This window comes from Ahaetulla prasina, chromosome 8 (assembly GCF_028640845.1).
Source record: "Ahaetulla prasina isolate Xishuangbanna chromosome 8, ASM2864084v1, whole genome shotgun sequence".
Taxonomy (NCBI): domain Eukaryota; kingdom Metazoa; phylum Chordata; class Lepidosauria; order Squamata; family Colubridae; genus Ahaetulla; species Ahaetulla prasina.
Genome location: NC_080546.1, coordinates 73292531 through 73310657, shown reverse-complemented (window position 1 = coordinate 73310657; position 18127 = coordinate 73292531). Strand labels below are relative to the sequence as shown.

General features: G+C 38.7%; 1 protein-coding gene across 2 annotated transcripts; it reads right to left on the bottom strand.

Annotated features, from left to right (window-relative positions):
- Positions 1 to 2984: 2984 nt before the first annotated feature.
- On the bottom strand, positions 2985 to 17277 carry APELA (apelin receptor early endogenous ligand). 2 transcript variants are annotated; one of them, XR_009156370.1, is made up of 3 exons: positions 16855 to 17277; positions 11503 to 11646; positions 2985 to 3659 (listed from the first exon to the last, which is right to left on the bottom strand). XR_009156370.1 is itself a non-coding variant. In XM_058193618.1 (3 exons), the coding sequence occupies exons 1-2, from the start codon at positions 16928 to 16930 to the stop codon at positions 11558 to 11560; spliced, it is 165 nt and encodes a 54-aa protein (XP_058049601.1). In that variant the 5' UTR covers positions 16931 to 17275; the 3' UTR covers positions 2985 to 3659; position 11557. The 2 variants fall into 2 exon arrangements, 1 of the variants encoding a protein (XP_058049601.1); XM_058193618.1 differs by having other exon boundaries at positions 11557 to 11646; positions 16855 to 17275.
- Between the last annotated feature and the right edge of the window lie 850 nt (positions 17278 to 18127).

Here is an 18127-nt window from a genome sequence, read left to right as displayed (position 1 = left end):
TGTTTTCTACATGGGCTGGTTGAAAGGCCAAACATAACTGGATTCTTATATTGATGACTCATAAGCATAAGTACTTAACTAGTTCACAAATGAGTTGCTATCATGTGGAGAAAATGCATCAGCATAATTCATAGTATAACTCAAGTGTTTGTCTGGAAAATAAAGAGAAAACATCTAGAAAAACTACAAAAACTAAAGATGAAGAGTATCTTCAAAATGTGCTAGAGCAACCTAGTTGCTTAAAAGGTTCACGAAATTTCTCACAAAAAAGGGCATGCTTCTAAAATGACTTTAAATGACAAAATAATTCTCAAATTGGGTAAGACAAAAGAAGGAAAAAACAAAAATCGGAGTATTTTTTTCTTAATGCTGAAAAATGCTTTCTGTGTACTTCCACACCCTACCTTAAGATCATATTGAATGCATGATCTGAATATCAACAAAGACTTCGTTTTCTTGCAAATACTAGATAAAGAGAATTACTATCTTGCATATTTGTACTATGAAAATGTAAGTAAACAAAAAATATTTTCAGGTACGTACCCTATTGCAAGGATATTTATAGCTCCTTTTAAAAAAAGACAAGTAGAGCGGAAAGTATGAGGTTTGATACATATTTTTCCATAGTGTTTCTGGACTGCTTTTAATTCCCTTCTCCCACCCCCACCCCTTATGATTTTTCAAATTTATGTTAACTGAATCGACTTCCCATAAACATTTAATGCTGGAAACAATATGGATGAAATGTACATGAAAAGAAACCTCAGAATCAACACTTCTTTTCAGCGTGATGGGTAATTAAAGGCAAAAGTCTGGCTGGATAATACTATCAACAACCTAATCCTGAGATAACCCGTTTCCCACAGTGACTGTCCTTTTATGTTGACTGGTTAAAGTGTCTCTGATGCATAACAATGTGTTTGGAGACAGAACTGGGCTACAAATTGTTCTGCTGCCCCAGTGTGTAAATATTATACAATGGGAAATCCTTAATCAGTGTGCAAATGGGAGCAAATATCTACTGCTTTTTCCAATAGGTAAAGTTTTCCTTCCCACATCTGGCTGTTTGGACTGTGGTTGGCACTAAACTGCAATGTACACAGTCCCTTTGACCCTGTTTTTTTTTTCAAACACTTGTTGTACATTAGTTGATTTACAGACGACACTGCACTAGATTTGAATCAGGCTAGGTCAGGTATACTTTTTTTTTCAAAAAAAGAGGGGCTTGAACTTTAAATATGTTTAAAGTTTTTGCTGAACCTGAAGATGTATTTCAGTGAGTACACTCCATCTTTTGCTCAGGGGAATTCAGGCTTTCCTTCCACCAGTCCCCCTCCCAGCCCCATCCTCCTTCCCTGCAATATATTTACTACCTCAGTCTGGAAGCAGACATTAAGCCATGTACACAGTTCAAATATAGATACAATTCATAATGGTTAACTGTAATTAAGGGATGCGGTGGCTCAGAGGCTAGGACGTTGAGCTTGTCGATCGAAAAGTTGGCAGCTTGGCGGTTCGAATCCCTAGTGCTGCCGTGTAACGGGGTGAGCTCCCGTTACTTGTCCCAGCTTCTTCCAACCTAGCAGTTTCGAAAGCAAGTAAAAATGCAAGTAGAAAAAAATAGGGACCACCTTTGGTGGGAAGGTAACAGCGTTCTGTGCGCCTTTGGAGTTGAGTCGTGCTTGCCACATGACCACGGAGACGTCTTCGGACAGCGCTGGCTCTTCGGCTTTGAAATGGAGATGAGCACTGCCCCCTAGAGTCAGCAACGACTAGCATGTATGTGCGAGGGGAACCTTTATTTAATTGTAATTAATAGAGACTAAAATTACTCATGCTTCAACACAAAATCAATTGGAAAAGCCAGATGTTTGCAGGACTTCAGAAGTCCATGAGAATAATGGAAAGCATCCTCAATTGGGGAGGAGGGAGGCTATTCCAACCAAGAGGAGCCCCTATAGGGACCACTCACTCTTAAACCCATTCCCATGGCATCACAAAATAGAGGGACTGTCAGCAACTCTCCTTCGTTTCTCAGTTTGGGCAGCAGAATCTATCAGGGCAAAGGAGGACCTAAGAACCCAATGCCAAATATCAGGCAAAGAAATGCAAGATAATAAAAACTGCATATAAACATTTCTTGCTTGGAAAAATGGTTTTGTAGGAAGAAGCAAATCATTTGTGGCTTAGTTGCAATAAAGGTTTTGAAGCAACATGACATTTCACATATCATTTAAGTATTTGATGTCTATTTTTGCCTAAAGGACTTCAAAGTATTTTATGTTTTCTCACTCCCATTCCTATTTACTTTTGAAGGAATCTATACATTTTAAATGCCTTTGACTGATGTTTAGTTATTTTCACATTTAAAAATGTATCCCTTTGACCTATTTGAAGCTTTAACAGTTATTAAATCGTTGTAATAGGAACACAACATAACACACTGATATTTAAAAATATTGATCTTTAATTTCAGTAGTTCTTGCCAAAGAAAGCTGTATAATTCTTATTCTGCTAGAACTGGAAATCTACAATTTCTTTAATGTGCCATTATCTGATTAAATTCTAGTAATAGTTTTGGCTTAACATTTTAAAAAAGAATAGTTTAATGTATATTTTTACTTAGGTAGATATATCATTACTGTTTATATTGATCCCTTCTGTAAATTAAAAAGAAATGAAGCAAAGATTTCACATCTCTGTGAAAGTGGATGATTCCAATATACAGCATACAAAAATGTGAAAAGATACATGAATATTTAATGTGACAGTACTATTTGAAATACATTTTGTACAACATATACAGTTACAAACATGCTTTAAGAAATTATTGAATCACAATATATGATCTAAATTGATTGTAGTGTTAAAATTGCTAAAAATGTATCAAGGACTACTTTATGGCAAGATATACATTACAATATTGATAAGTATCTTGATCACACAAAGCCTGATCACACAGTGCATTTCCACTGGTATAAGTGATTTTTAAGGTTCAAACATGCTTGTAAGCCTTTTCTGTTAATTTTAGTTAATATTTGAGTAATTCCTCTTTCAAAAATAGCCAGATTGTCTAACCTGGTATTTGTTGACATGCTGCAGTTGGAAATTCTGGAATGGTAGGCCGAGATACTAAGGAGTGGTGGCCTGAGAATTTTTTGAACACAACAGGAATAAAACAAAGCAACCTGATCTTCAAGCAATTGTGAAACTAATTAAATAATTGTGGCTTTAAGCAGTAATACTGTTTGTCAAATACTAATTTCATTCTTGCATATTTTTAATAAGAGTGTTAAAAGATACACAAGTACGTGACACTTAATACAGCAAAAGCTTTTTCAAGGACATAATTTGTCTAACATTGCAATGTTTGCTTTCTGACTACTAGATTGCTATGTTGACATGCCAAGAAAAGTGGTGAGTATACCGCACCGATGATTCTCCAGTGCTTCTAGATAAGATCTTTTGGTTGATAATTGTTTCTTCCTTCTTAAAGCATCCCCAAGCTCCAGGAAAACCTGCTCCAACAGTTTTCTCATGATTTCTCTATGGTTCCTGATGATGGCTTATGGGATATCTCTGTAGATTATAACTGTGCCATTATCAAAATGTCATCTGGACTTCTGTGCTTAATTCTTTTTCTCAGCATTTTGAAGGAACTATTTTATAGAGAAAAGAGAACGAGACTGGATTTAAAATTGTCATACTGAGATGGTCCATAAAAATATTATTAACATTAAATTTATGCAACTGTAGTCAGATCATGATAATAAATAATCAAGGAAGGCATACTTCAGGAAAACAACATTTGTTTGTAGATTTGTAGGGGGTAATTCTTCCCTCCCTTTGAAAAAAGAAACCTAGTAATATAGTGAAGATGAATCATTATAAAATATAGAACAGAGTTACTTAGTCCATAGCAGAACTAGAAAACACCATGAGCAAATGCAACATTAAAATGTTGAAAGTCTGCACTGCAAAATCATATTGCTGCTTCAGATTGTACACATAGCAGCTGACAAGTTACATGAAATTCAGGGAAGAATTTGGGACCGCTTTAATTTATTGCAAAATCTTAATAGGTTGATTTAGTTCTGGTCATGGAAAAAAAAGTTTGATTGTCTGTAGAACAGATTCCTCACTAAATATCCTACTAAATCATCTATGCCGTGGAGATTCACAGTCATCCAGGTCATGGTTGTCCCAAAGGTGCTTTTTCAAAAGGCAACTAGACTTTTTTCCCCCTGTTTCTCATCCAAGATTCTTCAGTTCAGAACTGAAGAAGCTTCTTGAATGAGGAATAAAAGAAAACCCAGTTGCCTTTTGAAAAAAAGTACCTTTTGGGATATTCTACCAGATCTGCTTGTTTGGAAATGTTTGGGAAAATATTGTGCTGGAAATAGATGTTACCCCAGGTGTTTTCATTGTTTTAAGATTTGTTCTGCACAACTTTGTATTATGTAGCTTATTGCTGTGTAAAAAAAATAGCTAAGAGATAAAAGTCGTCGCTCAATTGTACTGTCATCTGGAAAGCTGAGTCCTATGGGAATATAGAGGAGGTGTGATCCACCTGTTTCCTTGGACCAAGTGATTAAAACTCAGCAAACAGGATACATTTGCCTCGGTATGTTTAGCCAGTAGTTAAATTGGTACTTTAGTCAAACAGAATTTTCTTGTGTGGATGCTCAAGAGGAGCCTACAAGTCTAGCTGTGCTGAAGTAAGAGCCTTTGGAAGGGTAATACTGAATAAACATCTAAACTGCAACATGTCCAAAAGACTTTGCTTGTTTGTTGGGAAGGAAAGATGCATTTGGAGCCCTCTGTGATTTTAACATCTTGTCACTTCTGCTCTGACTTAATTTTCTATCTGTAAAAACCCATACCTTAGATTTATCCTTACAAGAAACATATTATTTATATACGGTCAGCTAAATTGTCTCTACCCAATTACATGCAACTTTATTCTCCAGTAGGAATTCCATCATTTAATAAAAGAACTGGGCAAAAGGAAGAAGGTGATTAGAGCACCTTTTGGTGCTCTGATGTATGGCGCTTAGAATAAATTTTGACACCTGAAATTCAGAACCCATTTTAAAACCCAGACACAAAACAAAAATGGCATTTTTACATGCATATAGGCTCTCCCTATCCTCTTTTCAGGGATGCAGTGGCTCAGTGGCTAAGATGCTGAGCTTGTCGATCAAAAGGTCGGCAGTTCAGCGGTTTGAATCCCTAGTGCCGCGGAACTCCCGTTACTTGTCCCAGCTTCTGCCAAGCTGGCAGTTCGAAAGCATGTAAAAAATGCAAGTAGAAAAATAGGGACACCTTTGATGGGAAGGTAACAGCGTTCCGTGTGCCTTTGGCATTTAGTCATGCTGGCCACATGACCACGGAGACGTCTTCGGACAGCACTGGCTGTTCAGCTTTGAAACGGAGATGAGCACCGCCCCCTAGAGTCGGGAATGACTAGCACATATGTGTGAGGGGAACCTTTACCTTTACCTATCCTCTTTTCTGCTATGCTAGGCAGTCCATTGCAGTCAGATAGAGGCAGGGGTGAAATCTACTTACCATCCTTACTGGTTCGAAAGTGCACACGCATCACATGTGCGTGCAGACCTTCTGTGCAATGTGCAAACCTTCTGTGCATGCGCAGAAGGTAAAAAACACATTACTTCTTGATTAAAACCAGGAAGTAATGACACCCGGGCGGGTGAGTGGAGCTTTGCTCTGCCATCGCTACCGGAATGCCAAACCACCGGCCACGATCGCTACCGGATTGCGAGATCCAGTCAGAACCAGGAGCATTTCACCCCTGGATAGAGGATGGACAACATGAATGGTGGATGTGTTTTTCGGTGCCTGCTGAATCTTGTTTCATATGCACTTGTACCATAATCTTTCTGAATTATACCACTATTTAATTTATGCATTTTTTTTAAAAAAAAAATATTGGCAACTTCCATCCCAGGAGATTCTTGATCCTATACAAAATAAGATATAATTATCTGGTATTATATAATGCTAATATTATAAACTTCATAGAAAAAATAAAATAAAAATAAAAAGATAATAAATAAAGAAATAAAAAATAAAGAATTGTCCGGTGGAATCAGTAGAACTGTGTTGATCTTCCTGTCCAATAAGCATTTTACATTATATGCATAAGCATATAGAGAAAATATAAGCTGGGCGGGTATACAGTGGTTTGGTAAAAATATAATTTATTGGCTTTCAATTACTTGTTAAGGAACAGAGGGGAATCTATTTACATTAGACTGCAGATCAGGATTTTTAAGACAAGTGATAAATCTGCTGTAATAAAAATGTCTACCAGAGAAACATCTAAATTCTTAAAATTAGGCCAGTGCGATAATTGAATACATTAGAGCTCAACTGGGGTTTTTTTCTCATTAAATCTTAAATATTTTCCTTAGACAGAGACTGATCAAAGTACACCAAAAAGATGTTCCTTGATATTAAGCTAGTCTAAATTAGATTCAGTCCCAATAACTTTTATGTAGGCATGTAACATCTTTCTTCCCCCAAAACTCCTATTGCATCCCTTTTATTTCTAAGTAGTTAATAAGAAATATAGCCCAGAGCTACATGAACTGTCATTGGAAATGGGATACTATAATTATATATTAATTCTCTTAATAATCAACTTTAAATGTATGTTACTTTTGTATGGCCTTGCCCTTCCTTTTTGATTCCTGACAGTTATACTCGGCTACAACCCAGCCAGTGTGAGTGTTGCAGTCTCAACACATCTGGAGCTCTAGGCTGGGAACTGGGAAAGTTTGCTATAATAGCCTTAAGAAACAACAGTAACACCCGAATGGTCAGTTTTAAAACATATAAACAGATTTTGTGAATGTTGTATGTCTACAATACAAATTAAAAAAAATTAACTAAAGAGATATCTAACCTAGAATTAAGAAATTTCCTGATCATGAGAACAATTAATCAGTAGAATAGCTTGCCTCTAGAATTTGTGTGGGTGTAGGTTTCAAGATGAGATTGGACAGCTATTTGTCTGGAATGGTATATGATCTCCTGCCAAGGGCATAGGATTGGACTAGAAGACTTCTACAGGGCCTTCCAACCCTATTATTCTCTGCTTTAAGTTCTACAAGTGATTCCAAATGCAGCTCATCTCCTTGCTTTATATCGTTTAGTTTTATCTTGGAATTTCAATGAGAGAGAATCCAAGGGCTACCAAAACATTGAATGAGACAACTGGCCAAAACCAACTCCTCATGGCCAACTTACTTGCCATGGGACCGCTTAACAATTCGATTTAATTATTTAAAATAATTAAGAAATTACTTTAATTTGTATCATTCATATTTCATTTTGTCCTTCCTTTGCATTCTTTCTTTAATGATTCTATTCCACCATTTATTTGATATTAGTGTTACTCTTGTCCAATGGTGAAATCTAATTTTTTTTACTACCAGTTTAGTGAGTGTGGCTTTCTGGGTGTGATGTGGCTTGGTGGGCATGGCAGGGGAAGGATACTGCAAAATCTCCATCTCCACCATACTCCGGGGAAGGATACTACAAAATCCCCATTCCCTCCCTACTCCTGGGGTAGGAGATTGCAAAATCTCCATTCCCACCCCACTCTGGGGCCAGCCAGAGGTGGTATTTGCTGGTTCTCTGAACTACTCAAAATGTCCGCTACCGGTTCTCCGAAGTGCTCAAAATGTCCACTACCGGTTCTCCAGAACCTGTCAGAACCTGCTGGCTTTCACCCCTGCTCTTGTCCCATGGCGAATTGGCCACAACAAGTTGGCTGTGAGAGGTTAGCTGCAGCGAGTTGAGCATGGTGAGTTGACTGTGGCAAATTGTCCTAGACCAGGGGTCTGCAAACTTGGCTCTTTTAAGACTTGTGGACTTCAACTCCCAGAGTTCCTTAGCCAGCATTGCTGGCTGAGGAACTCTGGGCGTTGAAGTCCACAAATCTTAAAAGAGCCAAATTTGCAGACCCCTGTCCTAGACCAACCAAAATAGGGATCAAGCCATAACTAGCTGTAGAGTCTCAGGCTGCCTTTCACTGGTTTACAACATAGAAAGTTTAGAAATACATTAGAAACATTGACTCTATTAAATCCTTCCTTCAATTGATGTACCATAGACAAAGTGATAGTTAAGAGCATGTACTTCTGTTCCCTGCCTCTTATTACAAGCAAGCAGCTCCATAAATGGAACTAGCTACAAAATAGCTTTCAGTTTTACAAATAGCTGTTCTATAAATGGGTATGTAGGGAAGGGGAAAAAAGTCCAGCTAAGTGCATTTTTATCACCCAGGTCTTCAACAATAACTCACATGCATTATATTTCAATGCACATTAAAGACTTCAGGAAGTGCTGGATGTGCAGGAAAGAGATGATTGAATCACTTTTGCAGGAATGGCCCAAGGCTTCTCCTTCCATCTAAATTCCACAATGTGACTACATTTTATGTGGTGAGTGAACAGATGTAATTCCTTTGGCTAGATATTCTTCTGCTGACACCACCAGTCTCCTAATCTGCCACGAATTGAATTTAACCCCAAGATAAGCCTAAGCCCTAATTGCTTTGTTTGATCTCCTATCATTTAAATTCTAATGGTCTAACTAAACTGGATCAAGGAAAAAGTAATGGACAGTGCAGAGGCAGCTTTGAAATATATTTCTTATTTCCACCCTAGGACGCGATGAACGAACATTTACATGTGATAAATTAATTTTTTGTTTAAGAAGGTATTCATGTTTTACTTTCTTGGGGGAAAAGCTCCCACTGGCGTTTGCTTTGGAACAGAAGAAATATCCACTGCCTTCCTCAATCTAAACATTTATATTGTATCAGTTAACAGGTTTAGAAAAGGTAAATCAATTATCTGATTTGCTTGGGTAGGGCTAGTGAAACATTGATGGCATAGCATGTTTTGTGATCTCACAGTGATTTTCTCAATAAGCAAACCCAGACTTAGGAGCAGGAACCAGTTCTCAGCTTTCTTCATCAAGGACAACACTGGATGGACCTGCTGGAAACTGTAGTTTGGCAGCTTCTGCAGTACCCCAGATTACTTGCTACTGAAGCAGTATGATACATGAAGCAGCTTCCATCACCAGATCTGGGCTTCAATAATCCATGCAACTGCTAGATGACACCCAGGAGCTAAAATTCTCTGAATCATTTTGCTGCCATTTATGGACTCTTACATCCAAGATCTAGAATCTCATTTCCCTCTAAGGCAGAAAAGTGATTCACTAATTCTGCAAATAAATACAACTAAATAAGAAAAAACAAACAAACCATGTAAAGTCACATATGTACTCAGGAGGTACATATACATAGCAAAGGTTTCTGCTATGCCGTTTTCTCCCAATCCTGTGACAGACAGAATTCAAAGGGGTAGAGGCCACTGGCTAAATAAAGTGCTTGGTTTGCCTTTAAGTGCCTAGAAAAAGCAAACATTCCTTTAAAGATAACTTAAAACCACTTAAAACTACTCAGAGGTTGGTCCTACTGGTTCTAAAGAGCCTTTAGGAGAAATGACAGGGATTACAACAACCCCTCTAATTTTTTAAAAAAATTATTTATTACAGCTAGAGTATCAAAGGCTGCGTAGTTGCCTACATATAACAAAAGAAGTTTCCAGATGCAAAGTGTTTGACCACATGTTTTATTCATCTGTAAATGGGATGCTTCCTTGAGAAAAGAGCTTAGCATTCTTTTGATCCTTGCTCTAGTATGTCCTAATTCTATCCTTCTGGACTGTTTGCATTTATATGCTGTCACAGAATGCAGTCCTGCTTCTTTGCACTTTCCATTATTTAAGCTGCAGGACCCCAACTGGGTTCGTGAGTTTAGCCTTATAAATTGCTAGAATGCAATCTAAAATTTAAAGTGCTCCCAGGTCCTCATGGCAACCGCTTGCCAGTGACCTCTCTGAACAAAACGCCTCAGGAGTGGCTGTCACGGGCCACAAAGAGTTGACACCTAAATTAAATGTGTGTCTAAGTTCTGGGGACTTAGATATTAAATTTAATTACCACTTAGCCCTATCCAGATCTATAGTTTCAGTCTTTAAAGTTTGAATAGATGAACCATCGGCAAATTTCAGCTTTTCTGGAACTAAAATCTGTAATGATCCAGATATTCCTGAACTTCAAATTTCAACATCCCTCACAATCACCATAGTGACTGGGAGTTGTAGTTTAGCAACACCTACAGAGCACAAGATTCCTAGTCTTTTAATAAAAAATGAATGTCACTTTGTTTTTGACAATCTAGTATAAGGGAATTAATTAGATGAAGGATTTGCTGTAACAGTATTTCCATTAACATAGTCCATACATAGGTTGAGGCATTTAGACACAATTGGGGGAAAAAAAACAACTCTAGGAAGCAGATGAAAAGAAGTTCCATCAATATTGTTTTGCATGATTTGCTAAATAACATGTAAATGTGTTAAATTGCCATTCAATAACTAGTACAATATTAGTTTACTGCTTAGCTTGTTAGCACTGGTGCATTCCAGGTTCCTCCCTTAGGGACTTAAGATTTTAAATAAAGCTCTTCATCCCAAAATTTGTTTCCAAAACTGGAGAAACAATATATGATAAATACAGAAAACTCCAAATGCGATTCTCTGACCAACTAGGCAAAGAAATTTACTTCTGCTTATGGTTTTTCATCTAGTATCTGTTTAGAAACATTATTTAATAAGGTTGACCTTTAAAACTTCAGAGATGGTCTGTGCTATGTAGCTAGAAATATCGGCTGCTATATTTGTATGGCCTGAAGTTAAAGCACAAAATGATTTTGTCCTTTTCAATGACAGCCCTCTCAAGCTAGCCTTTCATCTGCTACGTGGTTACATATGTATCCTGCTCTAAGCATTTGTCTATGGAATCAAACATTTGGAGATTTGTCCAATATCCATATAAACCAATGCTATTATTTAAAAATATTGTATAAAATTTGTATTTCTGCATTAACAGGGGATGAGATAGTTGCAGATTCATTGGAAGAGGAAATATTGGCCTTTGGTGAGTAGAAAGCTTCAACAGGACAGCAGGGTTTCGAATGAGTCTCTTTCTCTGTACAGCTTCAGAGAGTGAAATAATTGACAGAGAGCCCAGTGCTACTCAATCATTTGGAACCATGCCCAGGGGTTCACATAAAACAAGTACTTTTATTGTTCTGTTCCTCCCTTTAGTTTATTCCCATCCCCACCCTACCCCCAGTACGCCGCTGTCTTCCTTACTCTATTTTCAGAGCAAATAAAAACACAATGGGAGCAGCCCAAAGGAAATTGTTTGTGGTTTGGGGTCAATCAAATCTCTCCCCCCCTCAACCCTGTACCCACAAAGTTTTGAAAACGGAAATGTAATTTGCAAAGAGGAATATTTTGGGGACCCAGCCAGCCACCCAGCCCTTCCAAGTGGCAACATGAGGGGAGCAGCCTTTGATGGTTGCACTCTAATGGCACCTGATTTCATTACCAGATCGGTGTTGATTGTTCCTTGTCTAAATTTAATTCCAGCCCAGGGAAATACCTCATGGGAAGGGCACTCTGGAATGAAGGGGCATGCATCTCCTGTGGGAACAGTGATGTCTGTGTAGTTTTCGTCTGTTGGCCAAGTTAGCTGGAAGACAGGAAAGAGAATATTGAGATGTCAGTATTGTGATATTAGGATTAACACAAGTTATAAGCAACTGTGACTTCAGCTTGCTATCAAAAGTATTTTAGAAGGAACTGCTTGTTCCAAGTCCAAAGACAAATTTCCTGTTAAGATAACAGGCTATCTCTAGCAAAACTCACCTTACAAAAGTATGGGGGTGCATGTGTGTGTGTTTTATAAATACTTGCATATAATAAAACCATTGGTTAAGCCTAGCATAATGTATAAATCCATCAGCTGTTTAAATACATGAGCCAGCAAGCAGCTTATGGTATAATTAATGCCTGGATACGCCAAAGTATGTCCCATGGTGTTCAACTCCCACATAATTCTGTACGTGATATGTAACTAAAACTTTAAAAAGTAAATAGCTAGCATAATGCAATGGGATTAGCTTTAGAGGATGCCATGTGTGGCTGGATTGTGTTCTTTGATTTTATTGCAAGAATAAAAAAACAACACTGTGTAAAATAAATTCAAATATTTTTTTTGAAAATATAAATGGCTTAAGCCTGCTAATTGTTTTGGCTTAGTTTCTAAACTACAAGCTTTTCCAGTTTGATCCCTTCCCGGAGTGTTAGGCTGAAACTCTATTAATCTTAGCCAGTATTCTTTTCTGTGGATGACAGGGGATGAAATGTAAAGTATGTTGGAAAGATCCAGAATGGGAAATGTTGGATTATATCCTAAGGCATGAACAGCTTCTCATCTCAATGCAGTTGGAAAAGCATTGAGCAGACAGTTGTTCACAGTTGGAAAAACAATGAGTAGACAGTTGTTCATTCTTTCTGCTTCAGCCCCCTCATAATAATGGTCTGCCTCAGAGGGGACCATTTTTTTTTAATACATGCAAAGCATATCTGAACATTTAGGAAGAATAATTAAGAAATGCTGGTGTACCATGAGCCATTGAAAGCGGAAAGCAAAATTCATTGCAAAGTGCTAAAAAATCTTGTATGAAGACAGAAATATGCCCAGTTTTGCCTGGATGATCATAAACTGCTAACTTCTCCTCTCTCAAGAGAATTGCGTAATTAAAATGTTTCTTTAAAGGTAAAGGTAAAGGTTCCCCTCACACATACGTGCTAGTCGTTGCCGACTCTAGGGGGCGGAGCTCATCTCCGTTTCAAAGCCAAAGAGCCAGCGCTGTCCGAAGATGTCTCTGTGGTCATGTGGCCGGCATGACTCAACGCCAAAGGCGCACGGAACGCTGTTATCTTCCCATCAAAGGTGGTCCCTATTTTTTCTACTTGCATTTTTACGTGCTTTCGAAACTGCTAGGTTGGCAGAAGCTGGGACAAGTAACGAGAGCTCAGCCCGTTACACGGCAGCACTAGGGATTCAAACTGCTGAGCTGCCGATTTTTTGATCGACAAGCTCAACGTCCTAGCCCCTAAGCCACCTCTTCCTTAAATGTTTCTTTATCTTTATATAAATAATTAAGGAATTAATTCCTAATTAATAATTAGGAAACCTTTATGCCTTTTGACTACACCATTATGGGGTTTTTTCTTGGCACTAATTTGGAAAAGTTTGCCATTTCTTTTGATAAATTATACCTGGAGTCTGCTGGTGGTCTTCCTTCCAACAGACTAGCCACATCTGACTTGTTAGCAATTCATAGATGGCCAACATCAAGTTAGGTGCTACTGCCTGCTGTGCCATGTTATTCAAAGAAAAGCTTAAATCCAAATGTAATAGTTTTCCTTAAGCCGTTGGACACACTTTACTTTCAAGAATGTAAACATGCATGAACAATTGCTTGAACTTTTTGATATTTCTCTAGGCTTGAAACTAAGCCAAGAATAATTCCATCACATCGTAATCAAGCATACTTCAAATGCTAGCTGGGCTATACTAATAGTGTGGCAATTTGATCCAACATCCTGTAGAACAGGGGTGTCAAACTCACATCATCACTGTGGCATCACGTGATGTATGGGGAATTTTCCCCCCTTCGCTAAGCCGGGCGTGGACGTGGGTGTGGCCAGCATGTGATGCATCTGGCCTCTGGGTCAGGAGTTTGACTGTAGAACATGAATCCACATCATGTTTCTTGCTGTTCTGGTCTTTGTAGGTTTGCCCTTTATCCAGAGTGTCTGCAGGGCATGTGATGCCCTTAGAAAAAACAGGCAGAACTTCTATTGCACTTTTTTGGCTGACATCTTGAGCCACGGTGGCGCAGTGGTTAGAATGCAGTACTGCGGGCTACTTCTGCTGGCTGCCAGCTGCCTGCAATTTGGCAGTTCGAATCTCACCAGGCTCAAGGTTGATGCAGCCTTCCATCTTTCTGAGGTGGGCAAAATGAGGACCCAGGTTGTTGGGGGCAAAATGCTGACTCTGTAAAACTGCTTAGAGAGGGCTGTAAAGCACTGTGAAGCGGTACATAAGTCTAAGTGCTGTTGCTATTTGCTATCTTACCATTTTTTAAAATCACATTCTGAGGACAGCAAGAGAGCCACTGTAATAATTCTTCAACCCCCTGGACAGTTACAGGTGCAGTGATATAGGTGACAGGTGAATGTTTATCTATCTATAAGGATTATAAGGCAATCCTTATGATTTATATTGATATATTGACCATCAATTGTGTTGTAAATGTTGTACCTTGATGAACGTATCTTTTCTTTTATGTACACTGAGAGCATATGCACCAAGACAAATTCCTTGTGTGTCCAATCACACTTGGCCAATAAAAAATTCTATTCTATTCTATTCTATTCTGTTCTATTATCTGTATTTTTTCCCCTCTATCTCCACACCCACATACGTAACACACATAGACGGACTAAAGGGCTCTTTTCTCTCCTCTTACCTATTAAAAGAACTGTTTTGCCAGATCAGACTACCAAATGGATTTATGGATCATATGTTCCTTTGAAAAACACGGACAAGTTTTGTGACATCCCATAATCATTTACAGCTACGGCTACCTAATATTTTATGGAGCACAGACCATTTCATCAGATCTATGGGGAACTATCTAAAAAGAAGAATATGCATACATGGCTCTGCTTTTTCTGTAGAAAAATAAAACAAACTTGGTCCATCTGCAATGGAATGCTTTTAATATAGAATAGAATAGAATTATTGGCCAAGTGTGATTGGACACACAAGGAATTTGTCTTGATGCATATGCTCTCAGTGTACATAAAAATATGTATATTCATCAAGAATTCTAAGGTACAACACTTAATGAGAGTCATAGGGTACAAAGAAGCAAACAGGAAACAATCAATAACAATATAAATCGTAAGGATACAAGCAACAAAGTTAATCATACAGTCATAAGTGGAAGGAGATGGGTGATGGAAACGATGAGAAGATTAATAGTAGTGCAGACAGTAAATAGTTTGACAGTGTTGAGGGAATTATTTGTTTAGCAGAGGGATGGCATTCAGGAAGAAACTGTTCTTGTTTCTAGTTGTTCTGGTGTGCAGTGCTCTGTAGCGTCGTTTTGAGGGTAGGAGTTGAAACATGTGCATGAAATGGGGGTGGTGGTGGTATAATAGTTAAATATCCTAGGCTTAGAAAACTTGGAACTCCGTTGCCTTCGACAAGACCTAAGTTTAACTCAGAATCATCTATTGTAATGTCCTTCCTGTTAAAGATTACTTCAGCTTTAATTGCAATAATACAAGAGCAACCAATAGATTTAAACTTAATGTTAACCGCTTTAATCTAGATTGCAGAAAATATGACTTCTGTAACAGAATCATCAGTGCTTGGAACACTTTACCTGACTCTGTGGTCTCTTCCCATGATCCCAAAAGCTTTAACCAAAAACTTTCTACTATTGACCTCATCCCATTCCTAAGAGGACCATAAGGGGCGTGCATAAGAGCACAAACGTGCCTACGGTTCCTGTCCTATTGTTTCTCTTTTTCTTCTTCATATATATATATATATATATATATATATATATATATATATATATATATATATATATATATATATATATATATATATATATATATATATATATGCTTATACCTCCTAATATTTACTCGTATATATGTTTATATACTATATAATCTTTTGTATGATACTCATATATTGTTGTGACAAAATAAATAAATAAATAAATAAAATATCCCTTCCCCGACTCCCCAGTCCCAGCCTTGTTGCCGTTTTTCTTCTCTCTTTCAGCCGAAGAGAACTGGAAATGTAAGTTATCACCAGCTGGCGTTAAAGGAGTCTTGTCTCCCTGAAGCCTCAAGGGTGCAACTTCAAACTCTGTTTTATTTAGAGTTCATGGAGACCCTGCCAGACTCAGTGCTGTAGGGTTGTTAAACTCCCCTCTGAAAAGTCAATGGACTGTTGATTTTTTTATTTTTATTTTTTAAGCTGGAAAGTCAGCAGAGGGCTACAGAGCTGGCTTATTCTGTCAGACAATCCATATATTTGAAACATGTTACCTTTGCTGGTTTTTATTTATTTTTTATGATTGATTTGTTGAGATGAGCACAATACAAATCAAGAGAGCATCAGTGAATTTGAATAAGCAAAATGAAATGAAATGAAAGGCTCAAATCAAGTCACTTCTCACTGTGATATTGGCCCGCCTAATAGGGTTAAATCATCCTAGGAAGCAGTCCTGGGAGATATTATCTGAAGAAACACAGGTAATTTCTAATCAATGTTAGAAAGCTTGCAAAACATCAGGAACTTCGACTATAGATTTACATGCCGTTGCAGCAATTTTTTTTTTGTTTTGTTTTAAAATGAAAATTTATATACGTTCCCTTAAGGGTTCCGGGCAGAAAAATCCCTTATGTATATTGCCATTAACGTAGCTCAGATATTTTCTTAAAAGCTCCATTTTAATAAAATAGCAACCACCGACCTTAAAGCTGAGCAGAACATCTAAAACCCGACCAGTTTCCAGTTCTAGGGTGAATTTATTTTGATCAAGACACAAAATTAACCAGCCTAAGCAAATCTACCCACCCGTGCTTAAACCCCACCAGGCAGATACGCGCGCGGGTATCAGAGGTGGCCGGAACGATTTCTAAATTTGCCATCGTCCAACGAGCAGAAGAAGCAGAAGCGGACAGTAGGCGCTCTGCCGGAGCGCAGAAGGAGCGCCGACTACTGTCTCCGTTTATTCTCCCCTTGACCGGGCAGGCAAGAAACACCCCCCCTCCCCACACACACACAACCAAGTCTTACCTGGCCTCTGTCCATTGACCAGAAGCAACCCCGTCAGCAGCAAAACCCAGCTCAAAAGGAGCTGCGGGAATCTCATGTCGGCGGATGGGCGCACGGCAAGGGGACCCTGCTCTTTTAATCCCACTTCGCCTGGGAAAGGAGCAGCTTGCCGGAAACGTGTCTGCAGTGGTCTCTTGGCTTGGCTCACATTCTCCGAATGACAAGCCTTGCCGGGGAGCTTCCCTTGCTTTTCCCAGCAAGGTTAATGACCGCGGGAGGCAAGGCTACTGGTTGGGCACGTTGTGGTCAGTGCCTTCCCCTCTGGGTCCCCCCTCCCGCGACTCTGTCCTGCCCTGCCTCTTCCTTTTATCACTCCCCCCTCTTCGATTCCCTAAGCAAACAACAGGAAGGAAAACCTGTGTGGAACTGGAGATTTTTTTTCTCCCCCAGCAACGATCCAAACTTCCTTCCCCGATTCAGTCCAGGAAGAATAAATATATGCCCCCCGCCCCGCTTCTTTCCAGCTACTCGTTTCCTCCTCCCATTCGCAGCTGTTTACGCTTTTGCTGTTTTGCCCATCTCTGTCCCGTATGCAAACAAGGCAGGGAAGTGATGGAAAGTCCTGTCTTTTGTTTGGCACTGAAAGGCAAGGCTTAAGATCCCCCCCCCAAAAAAGAATTGTGGGCCCCTCCGCTACCCCTACCCCCAACCCCGATCAACTAGCTGCAAAGTGCTAAAGCTGTGCCTTTTGTGGCAGCAAGGATTTTTTTTTTAAGGAGCCGAATCGCTTTGCGTTTAAATGCATAATTTCTGAGACTGACAAGATTTAAAAATGAGCATTGCCTTGAGGGGCAGCCAGAAAGTAGAAAGATGCACCTTGATTCATCTTAATGCATCTGAAATGCATCTGAAATGCATTTATTAGGGCTGTGAGTCACAGTCTAAAGTTCTTAAAAATTCAGGAGATACTCAATAAGATGTATCTGCCTTGAAAGTATCCCATCTTGAACTGTATAACACAGTCAAACATCAGGAGTTGACCTGCTGAAATGTGCGTTTTCATGATTGTAATGAATACTGTAGTTTGATAAGTAAGCTTGCTCAGAGTCACCTTGAACCAGGAGAAGGGCAGCAAATAAATTTGACAGGCAGACAAGCAACCAAGCAAAGGTTAATCTATTAATCGTCTCATAGTTCCCATCACCAATCTCTTTCCACTTATGACTGTATGACTATAACTTGTTGTTGGCAATCCTTATGATTTATATTGATATATTGACCATCAATTGTGTTG